At 28.1% G+C, this 20935-nt stretch overlaps 2 protein-coding genes across 5 annotated transcripts; one reads left to right on the forward strand and one right to left on the reverse strand.

Annotated features, from left to right (window-relative positions):
* The first annotated feature begins 915 nt into the window (after window positions 1-915).
* On the forward strand, window positions 916-14276 carry LOC123266315 (potassium voltage-gated channel subfamily B member 1-like). Of its 4 annotated transcripts, XM_044730525.1 has the most exons (7): window positions 916-2568; window positions 2901-3008; window positions 3084-3202; window positions 7981-8064; window positions 8833-9426; window positions 9985-10219; window positions 12745-14276. In XM_044730525.1, the coding sequence occupies exons 1-7, from the start codon at window positions 1794-1796 to the stop codon at window positions 13395-13397; spliced, it is 2568 nt and encodes an 855-aa protein (XP_044586460.1). In that variant the 5' UTR covers window positions 916-1793; the 3' UTR covers window positions 13398-14276. The 4 variants fall into 4 exon arrangements, with proteins under 4 accessions (XP_044586460.1, XP_044586451.1, XP_044586479.1 ...); XM_044730516.1 differs by having other exon boundaries at window positions 2901-3202; XM_044730544.1 differs by lacking the exon at window positions 7981-8064 and having other exon boundaries at window positions 917-2568.
* Window positions 14277-14983: 707 nt separating this feature from the next.
* Window positions 14984-20684, reverse strand: LOC123266256 (WASH complex subunit 5). The gene is made up of 11 exons (XM_044730402.1): window positions 20420-20684; window positions 20249-20351; window positions 19991-20182; window positions 19708-19922; window positions 19266-19632; window positions 17459-19196; window positions 17217-17400; window positions 16920-17140; window positions 16389-16542; window positions 15597-16314; window positions 14984-15304 (listed from the first exon to the last, which is right to left on the reverse strand). The coding sequence occupies exons 1-10, from the start codon at window positions 20539-20541 to the stop codon at window positions 16164-16166; spliced, it is 3447 nt and encodes a 1148-aa protein (XP_044586337.1). The 5' UTR covers window positions 20542-20684; the 3' UTR covers window positions 14984-15304; window positions 15597-16163.
* Between the last annotated feature and the right edge of the window lie 251 nt (window positions 20685-20935).

Below are 20935 nucleotides of genomic sequence, written 5' to 3' on the forward strand. Positions count from 1 at the left end.
CACGCGTATCTATTTATTTATCTAATTTTCTCTGCTTTTCTATTAATAGGATCCCTGCAGGTGCTTAAGTTATCTAATGAAATGATATAATCTAATTAATAATTATCAATTATATCATACTTTACCTTATTTTCTATTATTAATTAATTTCTTAAGATCTCTTCATTAAATAAAATCAATACGATGAGCGCATGATTACTTGTAGGTACAAGGAACGGTATCTTGAAGGGACAGTAACGATGTGTTTGTATTGGCTCGTCAATCCGGCCTCGAGACAATTTTTTGTAAAATCCAACTGAAAAAAAATAAGCTAATTGATATGTTAATTGTAAACAAAATTTAAATTGATCTGCGTTAAAATAATAATAATGCTACAGATCAATTTAATGAAAATTCTGAACAAAATTTTATATATTGTTCTTAAAAAAATTTTTTCAAAATTAATACTCACTGCAAGAGCCTGCTGTAAATATGTGAAAGCAAATATTCTACAAATAAAAGCACTAAAATAAACGATAAACTTTTCTCACCCGTGATTATTATCAACGACTGCTAGACACGCTGGTGAATGTCAGAGCAAGTGTCATCGAGAATACACGTGTGCTGACAAATAACGTTTAATTGTGCCGGTTACTTGTAGAATATGGATCGCTGAATGTGAATGAACGGTCAAGTAAGACTGGGTTAGTGTGCCTGTTGAAGGTTCATTGTATCAAAACTTTATTTAAATTATTTATACTTTTTTTTTTTTTTAAACAAAGCTTCGATGAGAGTCGTTTTCGTTTCTTCCAAGATTATTCATTTATATTATATAAATATAAAACCCAGATAAAAGCCTTGTTTTTAAATTTATTTTACATTTAAATTTATAATTTATTTGGTTTATAAATAATATTGTGCAATGGCTTTTTCTTGCTTTCAGTATATATTTTTTTATTAATAAACTGGATAATAAAAAAAATTTTCATTCTCAAACCGATGCATAGAAATAGAAAGAATTTACTCTATGAATAATGTATTTATGCATAGAATATCCGATTGATAATTTAATATCCGTATGTGCATCGTGCGCTTTTGTTTGTTATTTTACGTCACGTCTTTTGATTAAAAATAATGTAAAAAAAAAAAAATTAAAAATAAAAATAAAACTTGTTATTTTCATAAAAAACTGAATGAATAATTTTGGTCGGCTGTCTATTGCTTAAACGCTTGGCATTTTGTCTTGTGTTTATATATAATATATATATATATATTTATTATTGTATCTAAGAATAAAAAAAAGTTAAGATTAATATTAATTATAATGAGAATAAATTTGAAATAAACGTTGAGGTAATATGCAGTGACGGTAAACGCTCCACGAAGCTATGCTAGGACAGAACAGTGAAGAAAGTGGGAGGTGGTCGTAGAAAAAATACTACGTTCTGCTGCAAAATAAAAAAAAATATAAAAAATATATAATAAAAATAAGTAAATAAGTCTATTTACTAAAAACTTATAAATTAGTACCTGGGACGAGTGTACTTGATGGAAATATATTCCGCGAAGTTATGTCAAGGCAATAAATCAAACATAATAATTTAATAGGAGTTTAAGTTGAGGGTTTCCAATTGATAAATTCTGATTTTGGAAGATAAAGATCAAAAGAAGACGACATAATATATAAATAAGGATAAAACTGGAGATGATGATAATGTTGAAGATAATAAATAAATTTTCAGGTGATAGCTGTGATATCAATATTGTTTATTGTGCTATCGACGATTGCACTGACACTCAACACCATTCCCAGTATGCAAGTTAACGATGAGAAGGGAAACTTTCAAGACAATCCTCAACTAGCGATGGTCGAAGCGGTCTGCATAACTTGGTTTACCCTGGAGTACTTGCTTAGATTTAGTGCTTCGCCAGACAAGTGGAAGTTCTTCAAAGGCGGCTTAAATATAATAGACTTACTAGCAATATTGCCGTACTTTGTGTCCCTGTTTCTCGTAGAGACAAACAAGAACGCAAATGACCAGTTCCAAGACGTGAGACGGGTAGTTCAGATATTCCGTATAATGCGAATCCTGAGGATCCTGAAACTAGCGCGTCACTCAACGGGACTCCAGAGTCTCGGTTTCACACTGAGAAATTCGTACAAAGAACTCGGGCTGCTTATGCTCTTTCTCGCGATGGGTGTTCTGATATTCTCGAGCCTTGCATACTTCGCGGAGAAAGAAGAGCCCGGGACCAAATTTATAAGCATTCCGGAGACGTTTTGGTGGGCTGGAATCACCATGACGACCGTAGGTTACGGAGACATTTATCCTACGACTCCTCTTGGCAAAGTGATTGGCAGTGTATGTTGTATATGTGGTGTCCTGGTAATTGCGTTGCCTATTCCCATTATTGTCAATAATTTTGCTGAGTTTTACAAAAATCAGATGAGACGTGAAAAAGCGTTAAAACGTCGTGAGGCCTTGGAGCGTGCCAAGCGTGAGGGCAGTATTGTATCATTCCATCATATCAATTTGAGGGATGCCTTTGCCAAGAGTATGGATCTCATTGACGTCATCGTCGACACTGGTAAGATAATATAAGCGAGGAACTTATTCTGCAATTATATCTTCTTGTTCTTCTATATCGACTTCATCATGCAACTTATTAATCAAAACTTCTGACTATTTATATTCTTCTTCTATATTCTCTCCCATCGAATCATTTCTTCAATTAAAACATTTGTTCAATCGAATAAGTTCCTCGCCTCAGCTCATTTCCTCTTCAATTTCCTTTCTCTGACACTAGATTAGATAAAAAAAAAAATAAAATTGAATCATAACTTCAATCCCTGTCCCCTTGTGTTGTTCATGTCTTAATTATTTTTATTTTTTTTTTGTCTTCATCTCAAACTCTTGTAGGTCACAACATGTCAGGTGCAGATGGTAACAGTACCGAGGGCGAATCGGCTTGCGGACGTGGACCAGCGCAAACTGGAGCCGGTTGCTATCGGAATTACGAGCACTACAGTAATATATCACGACAACGTAGAAGTGCCTCTTCATCATTCCCCCAAGTTTCTAATGATATGCCTACTTCTCCAGACAGTCCTAACCGTCGGCTGCTCGACTTTGCGCAAAATTTACCGGGTTCCCAGAACGAGGATTACTACCAGGATGAGATGCTTGCTCAACACTCTAACCAAGGCAATACTACACCTAGCGTAAGTTACTTATCATTATTTACTCGCTACTATATTCTTCCTTTACTTTAATATTATTCTTTATTTAATTTTATTTTATCAACTATTATTTTAAGTAATTTCTAATAATTTAATTTTTTTTTTTTTTTTTTAATCGCAGCTTCATTAACACAAGTCTATTCACGTAACATCGGTAGAATGGAAATGTCTGTCTAATAATATTTGTGTTAATCGAAGATATGATAATGTTTGATGTCACCCTCTTGTTAATTAATTATTGATTATTTGTTATCTAACAACATTTATGTGGCTCTGTTGAAGTAATTAATAATAGTAATAATTGTGATATTATTAATAATATTTATTTTAATTATAATTAGCTATCGATATTATGAGAATAGGTAATAGTTTTTTAGATTTTGCCAACTGCAGTTTTAGAAAACTAAAAAGTATTAAATTTATTATTTTTTAAAATGTGTACCAAGGTAGACATCATTGAGCAACCCAGCTAGTTTTTATATTCATTTTTTTCAGGTTCAAGTGTAATTCTTGCTGCTGATAGTGTTATGTGTAAATAGTGTACTGAAGATATTATTAATAATATTTAGTGTGTTTTAATAAGTGGACTAATTTAAATTTAAATTACAAATTAATTGATTAATCACATTACACGACACACTTCACCGACCACCGTCCAATTTGAATAATTTTTTAAAATTATCTACACGTTTTAATAATTTTAGCTTATAAAAAACACTAAGCTTGTAGAGAGATATAAATTTTAACTGCACTATTTTAAATAAGGAATAATAATAACAGTAATAATACCAATAACGTACAACGAATCGCGATGGTACGACGCCAAATATATAAGTATTAAAACGAATTGAAAGTATAAATTATACACCATATTATATTAAAATTATTATTTTATTTTCTAATCTTGAATATCTTAGCTGATAAACGGTTATAGATTTCCCGACATTACTTGCAGAAAAGTACTTTAATAATAAAGTTATTTATCAAAACTCACTGAGACGGATAGGAGTGATTAAAGTGCTACGGCTCCTCGTTATTGGAAAATATTACAATAATAAATCTATTATTCATATTGATCAAGAAAATATATAAAAAAAATGAGAAAAAAAATTGGAACTCTCTCGTTATTTTACTCGTGATTACTTTCATCCATTTAAGGGTAATTAATTTTCTACTATCGTTTAAATATCATTTGAATTGCTAATTAAATAATTACTGTTTAAATGAACGTTCCTGGGTGAAATTTATCGAGTTTTATAATTCGAGTGTTGAGTAAATAAGAACAGAGCCACACCCGGTAACGTTTGAGCATTGAAAAAAAAATTTTATTTAATGTTAAATCTATTTGGAAGAAAATTTTATTGATGCTATAGAAGGATAATTTATTTTTGAATTATTTATTTGAAAGCTTTTATCAAAGCAACACAATTCAAACGTTATCATGACATTTATATTATTATTATTATTATTATTATTATTATTATTATTATTATTATTATTATTATTAGTATTATTATTAACATAATAGTAACAAGAGCTTTTTATTGTAATAGCCCATGAAATCATTGTCATTATTGTCATTAATCATTATTAAAATGTCATTTGTCATTATATATAAGGAGCCTGAGACTAATATGTGCTTATTGCGTTGTAATTTTTGTCAGTAGATTTTTATCGTATTAAGTTATTGAATTATTTCAATTGAAAATATTTTATTTACAATAATATTATCATTATTATTATTATTCTATACCTTTAATTGATAAAACAAAAAGCATAAGTCAAAAATTTCAATTGAATTTTAAACAAACCGGAAAATAAAAGTTTATGAATTAATATGTGCATTTATAGAAAATCTAAAAATATATAAAATCAATACGGCGTTTTCATGCTCTCTTTATCTCAAATTTAAGCACTGAAATATTCAAACACGTCAATTTTAATAAACTATTGTTGAATGTATTTTTAGCGCTTATTTAAATAATCATATTAGAAGTTATATTTGTTGAATATAATACACAGAGTTTAATTATATGTTAATTATTAAAATTATTTTTCATAAAACACTTTAAAATCAACAAAGTTAAAAATAACTTTGTTTATAAACTTTTTTTTATTTAATTTTTAATAAATTCTTGACATTTTCGAGCTACTGCTAAGACGTAATTAAGTAATCAACCTTCGGCATTGTGTAAGGTATAGTTTTTAAAATAACCAGCCATAGCAAGGTTCTGAGTTAATTATTAATAAGATTAATAATACTGAAAGGCATTACTTGACACTAACAAATAATATATAATTTTTGTAATCTAATTCTGATAACAAGAATGATCAATTAATAATGTATGATAATTTTTTTTATATTTTTTTTAAATTTAACTTAACTTTTTTTAACAAAAAAAAAAAAAAAACAAAAAAAAACAAGGTATCGCTTAGCAGTTTAATTTTTCATGTGTAATTTTAAGAATGTGCCACTTTGTCTGCGTTGTTTTTATTTTGAATTTTATATAAACAAAGAGCCCACTTTACAAGTTTAAATGTGTTATGTTGTATATAAAATATTTAAATATGTTAAGTTTATATAGACTAAAAATTGTAAATAGCATTTTATAAATTTATTTTTTTATATTACTCTTATTTAATATCTACTGTTTATGTAAGAGTTTTTATTTTATTTGTGCTTTTGTCAATTTTATCGATTACTTTTTTATAAATTTTTTCATTTCTTCTTTTTTTTTTATACTTATACGTAATTGTATAATATCAATTGTCATAAGAGACAAATGTCGAAGCGTTTTGTGGCTTACTGCCCATAGTTATTTTTATACAATCACTCAGACTTTCATCGTGAGTAAGCCAATGACAGAAATATATTTATCTCGGTAGTACAATACAAAATACAATAGTACGATTTTGTTGTAATTTATTATAAAATTTTTCTACGTCACCACACATATTTTTATTATTATTATAAAATAAAATGTAATAAATAATAAGCTTTGCTTAATATTTAATTATTTGTCATTATCGTTAATAGTATTATTTATTATTAATTACAAATGTTATTTATTCTGTTTATTTTATAAATACGTGAGTGTAATAAATTAAGTATGCTTTTATATGTTTTGGTACATGCAGATATACAATATAGTTATAACATATATAATATAGTTACAAATATATATGTATAGTTATCTAAGAAGAAAAGATTAAAAAATATATTACATTGAAACAATGCCAATAAAAACAAGCAATTTAGCTTCGCTGGCAAAATATAATAGAGTAAAGACAATCAATATAATAAGTAGAATTAGCGTTCAAGTATTATAACTATCAATAATGATTTATCGTTATTACTCTTTACAATGTTATCATGTTATAATTCTCCGACAAATTGAAACATCGTTTTAGATTATTTTTCTCATTACCATTAGCATTTGCAATCACGTAATACGATAATTTAAAGTTAATTATGTTAATGAAGAAATGATACTTATCCTGATTAGGAATGAGAATAATAATTAGAGCAAGTAATTTAAGTTACTGCTGTTAAATCTTTAAATTAAACATCAATCACTGGATTATAATTAAGGATTTAAATATATCAATAGTATTTGTCGCTATTTTTCAGACAATGGCGCCTGATATACGCAATGTACAAATGTGAAATGGAACTGGAGATTTGGAGACGACATTCCAGAGTATCGATGAGGAGCTGATTATTTTAAAATAACTATTTATAATTATGTCAATATTATTTTTAAAAATAGTCAATAATCATACTCAGACATTCACAATTGCATAAATTTATATTTATAGTGAATACATAGATGTAGATGTAGATAATAATAAATCAATAAATTTTCATTGGAACTGAGTTGAAACAAATAGCAATAAAGACATATGAGGAGGGCCAGGCAAATTTGTAAAATCATTATCATCAATAAATAATTTTTTTGTTCATTGACATTGTTTATTTATTTTTTATTGTATATATGTATATTATCATTAATATTTCATTTTCAATTATTTTATCCTGCATCTTCATTTATTATGATTTTTTAAGCAACGGGTAAGTAAATTCGCATCACAAAGTGGCACTTCATTTATTAAAAGTTTTTTTTTTTTTTTTTTTTTTTTTTTAATTAAAACATTTATCATTTCTTCAGAAAATTTTTATATTAAAAAATGCATTTAATTTGATGGATATTAAAAACAGTTTTGATGTAAATTATAAAATGATTTATTATATTGTAGAGTGTAAAGATATAAAGATATTTTTAATTAAGTTAAAATGTCTCTCAGGCTCCGAAGATAATTAAAATAAAATGCCATCGTAATTCATAATTCATTATTCATACTTCACATAGTACATTATTCATACAAAGCTTACAAGTTTATTTGTATTTGTATTCACTAGTATTTGTTTATTCACTCAAACATTTATACCAAACAATTTGTTTGATTTTATTATACTTTGTCTGTCTGTTAATTTGAATGCATTCATCTCATTGGAAACACTTGAACCATTTCTAATAATAAAAAATGCTGTTTCATCTATTCGCACTAATTGTATTTGTATTTATATTTGTAATATTAATATTTATATAAGTCAAAAAATAAACTTATGACACATCGTCAATAAATAGAAGGTCGTCAAAAGGTTCAATAGTTTACGATGGGAGGTCTTGACTAAATAAATAGACAAATAAAACAGGAGAGTATAATTTTTTTTTTTGTATTTTGTGTGTGGTGTTTAGGATGAAGATAAAAAAGACAGCAAAAAATCCGAGAAATTCGATGAAATCCCTAGTGAATTTGAGTGTTGCTTTTGTACAACTAAGGTATTTACTATCAATAACAATATTTTAGAGCGAAAACAACTATTTTACCCTTTGATTATTATTATTATATCTCTTTATTTTTATCCTGCATCCTGTTGATTTTAAAACCTATTGGAAATTTTATTTCAGTAGCGAGTAAAATAATCTTTCTAATGTTTTTACTTTATTCTTCTTTTAAGAATTCATCAGATTTATTGCATGTGTATTTAGAGAAAATATTTGTTTTTTTTTTATAGTTATTATTTTTTAAAAACTTGTTTAATATTTAACAGATATATCATTTGAAGAAAAGTAAAATTTTTTTCAATCTGTGAAAAGAAATTTTCTAAAAGGATCACACAGAAGAAAAAGAGTTAAATTATTTTTAAATTCATGCTGAAGAAAAGATTTTAGTATTTGTTGCGTTGAAAAAATAATTTATAAAATTTAGATTTTATAATAAAATTTTTTATGTGAATTTTCCAACTTTTTTTAAGATCAAAATTTGAATTAATTTATTTATAGAGAAGAAATATATTTCTACGGATAAATATTTATCTTACAAACTTTTTTGAAACAACAAAAACTTTAAAAAGTTATTTCTTCAGAATGATAACGATTCTTTTTAAAATAATTCTTTCAGACGATAATAAACTCAAGCGAGCCATAAAAAGTTTAACTTTTTGTAGAGTTTAAGTAAAAGTGATCCACTATGAGATGTATCGGAGCAAAAATTATCATGATATGTTTGATTGTCGTTGGTTCTCGTTTGTTTTGTATGTTACACAGGAATACAAAGATTACAGAGACGCTGAAGACATAATGCCACTGGCGACAAGTGATTTCCGTAATCCAGTATGCCAAGAAATGCGCTCGCTGCGCGAGAACAGTATTGATACCAGTGCATTCGGTGATTTATTCTCATACTCATCACCATTGAGACAAATAACAGCAATAGCGGCATCATCAGCCCCAATATCAGCTCCAGCTATTGCAGCACCGCCGACAGAACCAGCGACCACTCCGGCGACGAGTTATCCCTCAAAATCGTACAATGAACGCGGGAGTGTTGATAGTTCCGAGACGTACGCGACCTGTCAAACTCATCCGTTCAATTCCCAAGAATTACTGGATGGTGATGCGCCCAACGAAGCTGACAGCAATTTGTACATAAATCCTCTAGAAGGTGCTGACAATAAGTGCCGGGAAATAAATACCGACAAATCGCCCACCGTAGATCATCAGTCTGCACTATTTTCGCCCAGTTCCACTAATACTAATCCTACAGAATTTTCAAAGAGCGTTCAAGTTCAGCACGACTCGATTAAGGCCAGTGTCAACACTGATACTTTGCCAAAACATCGAAAAACCCGTGTTGCTAAGGTACTTTACATTTATTTATAATTTCATTTATTTAATAGTCAATTCATTTCTAAAATTACTTTTACAAAATTTTTATTTTTACTTAAACAGATAAAATTGAAACAAGAATTTTAAAAGTCGAGAAGAAATAAAGTTTTTATGGAATATAGAACTATTCAAGATGAAAATTGTCGTCAGATGTCATATTTAAATTTTTTTGTGATTTTATATTTAAATTAAAAGAATTTAAATAATTATTTTCTATTAAAACTTAAATTTCGTTGACAGAATATTTTTTAAAAAAGAATCAAATATGTTAGTTGTCTTTTTTAAGATATATCAATCATTTATATTAACATCAGGTCATTTATAAACAGCACAACTAACGTCAAAAATATTAAAAATATCAAATTTTTTATTAGAAATTGTTTATACATAATGATTAAAAGTCAACATTTTTTATTAAAAATTTATTATACTTAAAATAATGTCTAGTAAAGTCCAAAATATTAATTTTTATGATTAGTAATTAAATAAAATTATAAAATCAAATTACTAATATAATAAATAAAATTTCAGAGTGCATCAGGACGTAGACCAACAATAACTGGCGACCAGCAAAGCAGTAATCAAAGTAACACAACGAAAACACCGGATGCCCTGGAAGACAACAATAATTCATACGTAGGTCTGCGAGGTGGTCGCGGGACTGTTCCTGGGAATACGTCAAATACTTCGCTGACGAGTCTCGCATCGGCATCGCGACTGATAAACCAACATCTATTTGGGAATAGCGGTGGTACCAAGCAATATGGTAAATGAACCAACAATAGTAACTCACGTGCTCGAGGATGCCATCAGCCCACCGCTTTGTTAATAAGTCACCTATTTTATTGAAATAACGCTCAGTAATTTTAATTATTCAGATATATTTCATTAGGGCTAGTTTATTCATCATTAATTTTGTTGTAAATAGATTTTATTTTAATTATTATTATTTTAATTATTATTATCATTATTATTATTAATGTAAGATATCAAGTTATAATGACATATCATTCCCTGCTTTGAGTCGTAGGAGAACGATAGATGATAGATTATTATTTATTCCTCTAGAATTGTTGAATGATAGATGAATAATTATAAATGCAATTTTATCACGTTAGAATATTAAATAGTCTAATTAAATTTATTATTATTATTAATATTAATAAATAATAAATTTTAAATGAAGTTGTAATATTACGCACGCACTCTTCACGCATTACACGGTTAATTATTGATTAATTGACTATTGGTAAAGGAAATGAATTGTTAATTTTTTTTTTTTTTTTATGATAGAAGACTATAGTGAAGTAACATTACATACATTGAATCATTGCATTAATTGCAAGCTCTAGGCACAAATTGATATCCATAATAGTTGTTGGGAATGAATGGCACGAATGCTAATAGGCCGTGCTTTTTTTATTATTATTAATTTTTATCACACACTAGCTGAAATAATATGTACACTTGATTTATATCACGACATACAAATTCTCATATGTATATATGTAAATTTTATTAACTTGTTACTATATATACATGATTATTATCATTATTATTATTAGTATATTGCCCGCGTATCATATAAACAAAGCAAGCGAAAACGATATAAAAAATAAATAAATAAAAAATGAACAAAGGTCTAAATGTCCTGTAGGTAAATATAGCCAGTAGCTGTGCACGCGAGTCATAGCTTATCAATAATTAATTATTAAAAAGTCTATTGTCTATGTGAATTTATTATAAATTTCAAGGGAAAAGATAAAAATTATTATATCTATGAATAATGAAAATTTTAATGAAGTATACAAATTTTGAAGTTTTATCTAGTGTCTGTTGCGGTAGATTTTATTATTTTATTTATTATTTATTTAGACGCTCAATGACACTTTAGGAAATTTTTGCTCATTTTTAATAATTAATTTAAGTAAGAGGAATTAATAATTAAATTTAAACGTGATAAATATTTACTGTGAGTGAGAGCCTTAAGTTTTTAACAAAAAAAAAAAAAAATAATAATAATAATCTATGGGAGAAAGAAGAAAAACGAGAAAATGGTATTATTAATTTATTTATTAACTAATTTATTAATTAAAAATAATGATTTTTTTATAAAGACGAAAGTTATTTGGCTGGTTCCGAATTATTTCCGCAACAAGTCACGCTCTTGTAAATAAATTTATTTTTTTATCATCGTTGAGTCGATATTAATAAAAAACAATAATACAGTTTAAAAAAAATGAAATAAATGAAAAGATTAATAGAAAAAGTACGAATTTAATTTAGCGCTGTAAGTTTTATTGTTACTTATATATAATATTATAAAAATGTGTTGGACTGGATTTATCATAATTTAAGTTATTTATTTTTATTTATTTATTTGAATAACTTATATTATAAATATGATATTAATATATTTAAATAATTTATTTATTTTTTTTATTATTACAAAATGCATCTGATTGTAGATTATTCACATGATACAGTCAGAACCGCAATAAAGGTGAAGAGAGATTTTAAATAAAAAATAAATTAATAACGAATGAAAGCTTTATTTTCACTCGGAATTTATGATATTGAAAATGCTGCACTAATCATTCATTATCCCATTCTCTATATTTTATTTTCAATCCGTATAGAAACGATATAAATCTTATACTTCATCAATATTAAATAAAAATAATAATACAATACTATATTTACCGTTATATCTTTTCTATACATAATTTTTAGCAGTTATAAAATAAAATTCTGATAATTATAGTTGCGCTGAATTTTTTTAAAGCTTTAATTACCATTGTAATTTTTAAAATGCAAGTTTATAAAAATTTATTAGAAATTTTAAAGTTAACTATTTGCAATAAATTTTTTTTAAAGAAAAAGAAAATACTGCTATTTTTTTTTTTTTTTTAATATTTATCAAATGATTTTAGTTAATTGTATGTTTAAATATTAAATTAAAAACTAGAAAATCAAATTTTCTGTTAGAAGTTTTTAGCCGAAGAATATTCTTCATTGTTTCTTTGTCAAATATTTTTATTAATGGCAAATAAGTGAATAAGAATTATTTTCTCTTTATAAATTCAATGATTTAAAGAAATTTTTTTTAATTACATGTGAGTAACTTGAAAAATTATCTAGTGAATTTTTTCATCCGATATTTAAACATACAAAAAAATATAAATAATATTAAAAAATTGATAATTTGTTTTCTTCATAAATTTTGTTATAAGTTAATTTCCAACCAAAAGTCTAAACATGTTATTATTAAATAAAAAAAAAAACTTTCAGGCCCGACAAGTGGAAACAAACTGTCTCTGTCAGTCGATTCAATAGACAGCGAATCGATGATGTCGTACCTAACAGATCGGCATCACCGCGCCAAATCGATCTTAAAAAAATCAGAAAGCACTCGGAACGCGTATTACAACGGCAGTGATCTGGACGGTGACACCGAAAAATTAATTTTGGACAATGCGAGTCCAAATATGAACACCGTTCGCATCCGTCAAGCGCCGACATTTTTTTCCGGCCAAGTTTTGGGCGCGCTTTTGCGCTCAAACAACAACAACAATAACAACAATAACAACGGCTCGCCTAAATTATTACTAAGCCCTGCATCAGGTGAACGTACCACAAAACGTAGTCAATTAAAATCAATAATGTCTATTGATAATAATAGAAACAAAAATAAAGAGCAGACGGCGACGACGACAATCGACGTGAATAATCAAGATTTAACTTCACGCGTTACGCAAACAATTAATGACAATCAATCAGTACAACACCAGCAACAACAACAAAATACACGACCATCAAAAGTTCAGAAAAAGTCTCGGCGTAACGTCATTAACGAGAGGAAAAAAGCATCGAGCGCTGGCGAAAGCTCTACTGACAGTAGCTCGCATCGTCTTCCTCACGAATCGCATCGACGTCTCTCATAAAATTTTATTAATTAATTAATTACAGTAAATAATTAATAAAATAATTCCGATAGTTTCCCTGTTAAATTTATTAGCAGAATTTTAGCTCAGCGTAAAACTGTTTGAAATAATTGATATAGTTTATTATAAAGGTCTATATATTATTAATTATTTTTTTAGTGATTATTATTATTATTGTTATCAATATCTTGTTATTTATTGTCAATAGTCGCACAATTATTTAAACAACACGGAGAAAAATAATTTGCAATTACAGATTGACTTTTTAACAAGTTTTTTTAACGATCGTTGTATAAATTGTACAAAAATAATTGAAAGTTAGTTTGATTACATCTGTATATTTTTTAAATTATTAAAGTAGGTTGCGACTGTAAATTTATCAGCTTTTAATATTTTAAAGGTCATAAAATACAAACTATTAACTAAATAATAAATTAGATAAATTTTTAATTAGTTAATGATATAATTATAAAAGTAATTTTTTTATATATATTTAAAATTTTTAATGCTCAATTAAAAGTAGATAATTTATTCATTACTTTTTTTTTACAGAATTAATTATCAAGAAGAATATGTATCTGTTTTGTAAATGTATTTTTCTCCGTGTATGAAAGTTACAATTGGATAGACAACGCACATTTGTTGTATTGAATTAAAACATATTACTGACAAAAGCAATAGAAGAAACAATGAAATAAGTTTTTGCAATATTGCTTGGTGAATTATCATTTAACACGTGTTTTTGTTGCATCCAAGAATGTGCCTTGTATGTTACGTATGCAAGCAATATATAGCTCAAAGTATCTGTAATGCTTGTATTCATATTCATATTATATATTAGAATGAAGAAATTATAAAAATAATAACAATTATTAACAAGACCTATTGAAGATGAGTATTTCTGTGATACAAAATTACATCGGATTATTTAATAATATTTGATGAAATTTAAAATTTTAACAATTTATGATTAATAGTCTATTTATTAATTATTTAATATATATTATACAATTATAATATATGCTTCGCGCATTTTTATATTATTTGCAAGTCTTTTTTCTTGCTTGATATATTATCACTGATCTATTGATTAAATATGAAATATCTTATGTAGTTTAATAACTAATTAAAAATTCAATCAATTAAAGTAACTATTGTATGTTAGGAAAAATATCACTAGCATTTAAATGTTTTAATTAGTAAAAAATATTGAGATTTTAAAAAATAAATTTTAATGAGTACTATTGAATGAAATTTCAATTTCACGTACAATTTATTTATTAACCGCAAACCTTTATTAAAATACATTTAGATTAATAAATAAAGATTAATTACAATCATAATAATTAAAACGAAAATTTAATATTAATAAAATATAACATATATAATACGCTTGATATCTATGGTAATTAAATATGAAAATATACATTCACTAGTTGAAAGCTGGTTAAATTTCATGAAAACTGAATACTTGATACTTTTATTCTGTTTCGAGTCCCGGATATCTTCTCACAATCTTGGCAAACCAATAAATTGGAGTTCTATTGAAACAATAGCATTGTTTTTTGTTAAAAAATAGTTTTTTCTTTTTATTATTTCAATGAGAGTGATGATAAGGTCAATACTTACTGGCGAGAGTTATTGTGCGTGGAAATACCACGAAGAATACGTTTCATTTTTGGCTCTAAATTAGTTGTCAAGTAATTTTTATTGCGTTTACCAAAACCAATTGCTGTCGATAGTGGAAGTTCTACTAGAGGAAATGGCCGTGAACTACCCATACGTGTCTTAGGACGTACTCTCATAATGTAAGATGATGGATCACGAAATGAACTGGTGTCTTGTGATGCGACAGTACATCCTCCAAAAATTGCAATTGTAATCACCAATATTAAACGCATTATTTTCTGAATAAAAAAAAAATATAAATTAATTTCCATCTTTTGAATTTATAATAAATAATTAAAAAAATAAAATTATATACAAAAGTAAGTATAATAAAAATAAATGACAAAACTATATCTTCTATTTAATTTTCGATAATTACAAAGAAGTAATAAACTATTTTTCGGAGAAATTAGTATGACATATACACGCACAGTCACACCTTAAACATTCTGTGTCAACTAAAATAATTGAACATACAAATAATAGATTAATTATTTATCAATAATAATATATTTAAAAATAAATATCCACCTTTTTGCGAGACTTCATTGAGAATTTGAGTACAGCATAACTAATAGATACTGAACAGTGATATAAAAACTACACTTTTTGTAAAATAATCGGTATTGGAGTTATTCTATTTGCAACTGAGAACCCGATTCGATTGTGAGTCCTTTTTGTAGGACGAACCAACAACTGTGTACAGCGGCTACCGCACTTGTCGCCGATGAACGGCGTGCAGCCGCCTACCGCAAGCAACCGCTGGTGCATTTGCCGCCGATGTACTCGATTATGTATCACGCCTACTACATCTTCGTTACATTTTATTTCATTTAATACCCACTTTGATCCTCTGCAGAGTTTAACTACTGTGGCAACTAATGTTTTCCCCACACACGCGCATCCATATACTGCTCAACATATTAATATCCATAATAATATACTCATCATTTTATTTTAATTAAATAGTTGGAAAAATTGCCCAATTAAGTATTATTTTATATATTATTTTATTATTTTGGCTCTCATAAAATATAAATCATAATTATATACATATTTTCATCAGTTTTGTATTTTATTAATATAACCAAATTTATTTTATTTTATCACTTGCTTGTATTGGTCTAAAATGATGACCGGAATTGTTTCAAATATTGCGGATTTTGGTATGTTTGCATACTTTGATATTAATTGCAAGTAGTACAAAATAGTTGTGCCTTCTGACTCCCATTCACTTCCCATTTTTCCACTAAAAACAAAAGTAATAATAATTATTAATAAAATTTAAATATTATAAAATTTTTTTCATTTAAAAATTCATACCTGTCGCTAGACACAAAAGATAAGACATATTTACAGAGATATGTTATGTAATTATTAAAAATATCATTAGAAAATTGCCGTAGGAATGTTTGAACGCCTATTGTAAAAACAACAGCATCGATGGAATCTTGAGTTTTCTTGCTGAGAAGACTAGCTGAAATATATAAATAAAAATAAATTAAAACCACACGATAGGAAATGAATGATTGTAAGTTTTATTTTTATGAATTTAAATCAGTTGGTTTATTCATGATTCGTATCTTGAGTACTTTGAGTAAATTGAATTTGAATGATACCGTACCTACAAATAGATCAATATAAATTCTATTTCAAAATGAATTCCTATCGGATTATTTATATTATTCGTCAAACTGACGTCTGTCTAGGCGTATTCTCAGTAAGCTGCGTCTAGACTAAATTGACCTTTACAACACTACTCATCTTAATTAATCTATTACTCTACTCACCTAATTATAATTCCGACAAATAATTTACTTAATTTATTTAATGGAGTAATCAAAAAATATATACCTGTATTCTTGCAGTAATGGAGCTTGTGCAAATACGAAATCGTGAACAAAAATAATAAAAGATCCAAATGATTTAAACTCGATAATTTTAAATATGTCTTATTAAGAGGATCACTGATGCCAGTCCAATCGAGTCTAATACTCAATTCATGAATAAAATCACGCTCTTCTTGAGTTGTCAGACATTCATCAGACTTTTTACGTAACTCATCAAGTACCGCTCTGTAAATATCAGTACAAATATACATATTTTTATCTATTTAATTACCAATAAACAGCTACTACTCAAAATACTTACAGGTTTAGAGTTCTCAGTGCTGATTCCACGTGTTTGGCCTCAAATTTACAAGCAGTATTTAATTCATAGCTAATTTTATTCCTCAACAATTGGTAGTGGCCTATTTTTAATAAACATTCTATCATATAAGGCCATATTTTGTTCGAATGATTCATTACACTCGAATAAAGCTTCCCTGGATTATCTGTAAGGAATAAAAAAATTAATATCTATTCAAATAAATAAACTAAATAAGTACTTACTTCTACAGTACTCAATATTTTGAATAATAGCTCCACATTCATCAATCATAGCTCCCCAGCTTTTATCACGTACCCCATGGTCAACATATTTGAATAAATTTTTCAATTCCATCGTAATAAAATGCGACAATAATTTATCGAGCCCATGCAAGCCAGGAGTGCCTATTGCCATCAATACCATAGAGAAAACTTTGTAATTCAAAATTTCATTCTGGCTTTTCAAATCATACCATGCTAACGCATGCTCAATGTAAACAGTGGTCTTTGGATCTGTCACGCGTATCAATTCCTTGGCGAGTCTACCCATAAAAGTACTACCCCCATTAGCCTCTACAAGACTAGAATAATCCTGTTTGTCATCGGTGATCAACATCTTCCAGGATTTACTTGGCATCCACGTTGAATTCTTGCACTCATCCTCTAACGCTGCATTGATAATAAACGTTATTTCTTCGTGCCATATTTTCAAGCTGTTGATATTTATATAGTCTTGAATATATTGAAAAGACTTGCGGTAGCCATCCATCACATTAGCCAAATCATTTAATTTTTCAACGAGGCTAGCTTTGGATTTATTGTCGAATGTCAAACCATTGTGCAGAGCAATCGTTATCTTTTTAGCCAACTCCTGACGAATTCCGTCTTCTAACAATCTGTGGGAATCAACTCTGAGTACTCCTAGGGAGACGCTTCTCAGCGACAAGACTCCTTTGGTGAATACCGAAACAGCGTAGGTCAATTTGGCCATTTGCAGACGTTCATCCAGCTGCGCGTAGTCCTTTAATTTATCTTTGTAAAGTTTCATAGGTATCTCCTTAAAAACATTGGTCTCCAAGTGAACTATTTGCGCCAGTAATCCAAAAACAGTCTCTGGGATAATTTGCAGCACTCGACGAGCATAACTTTCTAATTCCCGACTGTAATACTGTGAAACAGAGGACAAATCCGCGCTGCGTGCTTGATTGATTCTCAGCAATGGCATCTCTAAAGCCGAAGCCATTTTCAGGAACAACGCTTTTAATTTAATAACAGTAGGAGGATTTTTCTTGATATTATTCTGCATTATATCAATAAAAGTTTCCATGATATTCCAAGCGTAGCAGCAGTCCGTCAATATATTCAAGGCAATCAATGTGTCTTCCGTTATACTACCGGTTCGTAGCATGTTGTGCAAAATCTCGCGTGTGTCATTTAAATACTGAGACACCTGTAGATTGTTTTCAAGCTGGTGAAACTCTTGAACTTCCTCGAGTGCTTGAAGTAACTGAGCTATCTTTCTACCGTCCTCTTGCTGAAGTGAGCTCACGTGAGCGCTGATTTCTTTGAACCACATTTTCAAGCATTCATTTGTTTCTACACTGTCGACGTACTTGTTGGTCTCCAATACCTGCGCTAGGTCATTGATTCTTTCGACACACGTGTTTTTATTCTCACTCCATTTAGACTCTTTGTCATGCAACAACTGTTTGTAAATCTGTTTGACGTCTTGCTCTATTTGAGCGGTGCTCAATAATAACTTCAAGCATTCTTCAGGAGTATATTTACTTTCATTGATCACTTGCTGTCGCAATAACCGAGAACGCTTTGATTCTTCTCGTAGAACTGTTGGTACAGTTGTATGCAAAAGCATCCAATGGAGTGATACATTGCATTCACGGATTAATTTTATTACTGATTCTATTTCATTCTCATCTAACGTTACTGCTAGTTGTAATTTTTCAGTTTCTGTTATCAATTTCTATAAATTAAGTAATTTTATTGTCTGAATAATAATCAATTAAATTTACAATAGTTTGTTTTTACTTACTTTTATTTTTAGTCCATAATTTTGGGCTGTTTTCTTGATGTTAGCAGTCTCTAAAGTATTATTCAGAGCTGTACGCGTTGCTTTGTAGGGTAACCACCAGTCACAAAGATTTAAAACAATTCCCATATAGATACTTATCACCCAGTTATCAGGAAAAAATCTGTCAACTATTTCACGCATTGTTGCCGAACTATTGTGCAAAATTGACGGCTGAAATGATAAAATAATAACCAGCATCGCAGCTTGATTTGCTGAAGCTATACTACGATGCTCTGGATTGGGAAATGCTAAAGATTGACTATAAATTTCGTCTGATCTTAAACGACCAATCAGTAACTCTATGAACTTTGATTTAATTGGCACCCTCCTGGAATATCATAACAGTATTAAGCTAAAAAGTTATTTAATATTGTTATATGCTTAAAAATAAACAGTAAAATACCCAAAGTAATCTTCAGGATAGTTTGGAGGACGTTTAGCTGATGATTTAGAAAATCCTGTTGATCTTAGTAGAGTACAGACGTCATCTACTCGAGTTGATGATGATCTCTGAGCATTATACCGGTAATAAGATACTAAAAGTCTCTCACGTACGTGACCTTCAAACTGATGATCCACCAGAAGCAACATCACTCCGTATAAATAGACTGCTTCACACTGAAAAGTTTAAAATAAAAATAAGTATGATTCTTTTATTGAAATTTATAAAAAGTAAAATGACAAACCATCAACTGCTTTCCTTCTTCATTAAGCATCACAGTTTCGACGGATTGCTGAATATAATGGCCATCATCTAACTCATCTATGTAAGCATTGAAATCAGTAATATATTTGTGGATACTTTCAAAAGCTAAGTAAATTCTTGTTAATACATCAGTGTAATTGTCTCTTAAATTTTCGTCAAGTTCCTGAAGAGTCTGGGATAAAAATTTTAAAATAATTATTACACTTTTATAATTTTTAGAAATTACTGAATAACTTACATTATCATTTTCAATTTTCTGTTCATTGACATTGGCGGCTTTGAAGTAAGCAAAGTCCATAATAATTGATCCATATTTTTGGAGGTGACGCTTAGATTCCAATCTACAATACAAAATAATATTTAAATAATAAAAAATAGATTTAATTGTCAATGGAAATTAATTACAAACCTAAATACTGGTGGAACATAATCTTTTAATCTCATCAATTCAGCAATTATGGCATTACCTCGCGATACAAGTCGCAGTAAACTTTGGCCGCAAATATTGTTAGCGGCTAAAAAGTCACTCATTTTAAATAAATATTTAATAACTGTACTTATGAATATTATTAATTATTAATAATAAAAAAATATAACATTGTTGATGTTTTTATCTGTATTATCTGTCAATTCATTTTTCTATTTGTAGTCACTGTTGATAAAATCGGATAAGTTGAGAAAAGTGTGAGAAATAACCACTTGAGGGCATTTCAAATTCAAAACATTCTTTCTTTCTTTCTCGTGTGTAAAAACACAATAATTATTATTTTTATATATTAGATTTATTTAATTAATTTGTTTAGTAAAATTATTATGAATAAGTGAATTAAACGATTTAATTAATTTTGAATATATTTAAAATCTTACAAAACATTAGAATTAACTTGTCATATGAATTAAATTTAACTTTGACAACTCAGCATTG

The sequence above is a fragment of the Cotesia glomerata genome, linkage group LG1 (genome assembly GCF_020080835.1).
Source record: "Cotesia glomerata isolate CgM1 linkage group LG1, MPM_Cglom_v2.3, whole genome shotgun sequence".
Taxonomy (NCBI): domain Eukaryota; kingdom Metazoa; phylum Arthropoda; class Insecta; order Hymenoptera; family Braconidae; genus Cotesia; species Cotesia glomerata.

Bases quoted from the DNA above. Each gene is read 5' to 3' on its own strand.
- LOC123266256 (XM_044730402.1), bottom strand. From the start codon at position 20,541: ATGAGTGACTTTTTAGCCGCTAACAATATTTGCGGCCAAAGTTTACTG. The intron at 16,543-16,919 runs GTATATATTTTT...TATATATTTCAG, and splicing joins CCATTACTGCAAGAATACAG to CTAGTCTTCTCAGCAAGAAA. The intron at 16,315-16,388 runs GTATGAATTTTT...TTTTGTTTTTAG, and splicing joins TCTTTTGTGTCTAGCGACAG to TGGAAAAATGGGAAGTGAAT.
- LOC123266315 (XM_044730516.1), top strand. From the start codon at position 1,794: ATGCAAGTTAACGATGAGAAGGGAAACTTTCAAGACAATCCTCAACTA. The intron at 3,203-7,980 runs GTAAGTTACTTA...TGTGGTGTTTAG, and splicing joins AAGGCAATACTACACCTAGC to GATGAAGATAAAAAAGACAG. The intron at 10,220-12,744 runs GTAAATGAACCA...AAAAACTTTCAG, and splicing joins CGGTGGTACCAAGCAATATG to GCCCGACAAGTGGAAACAAA.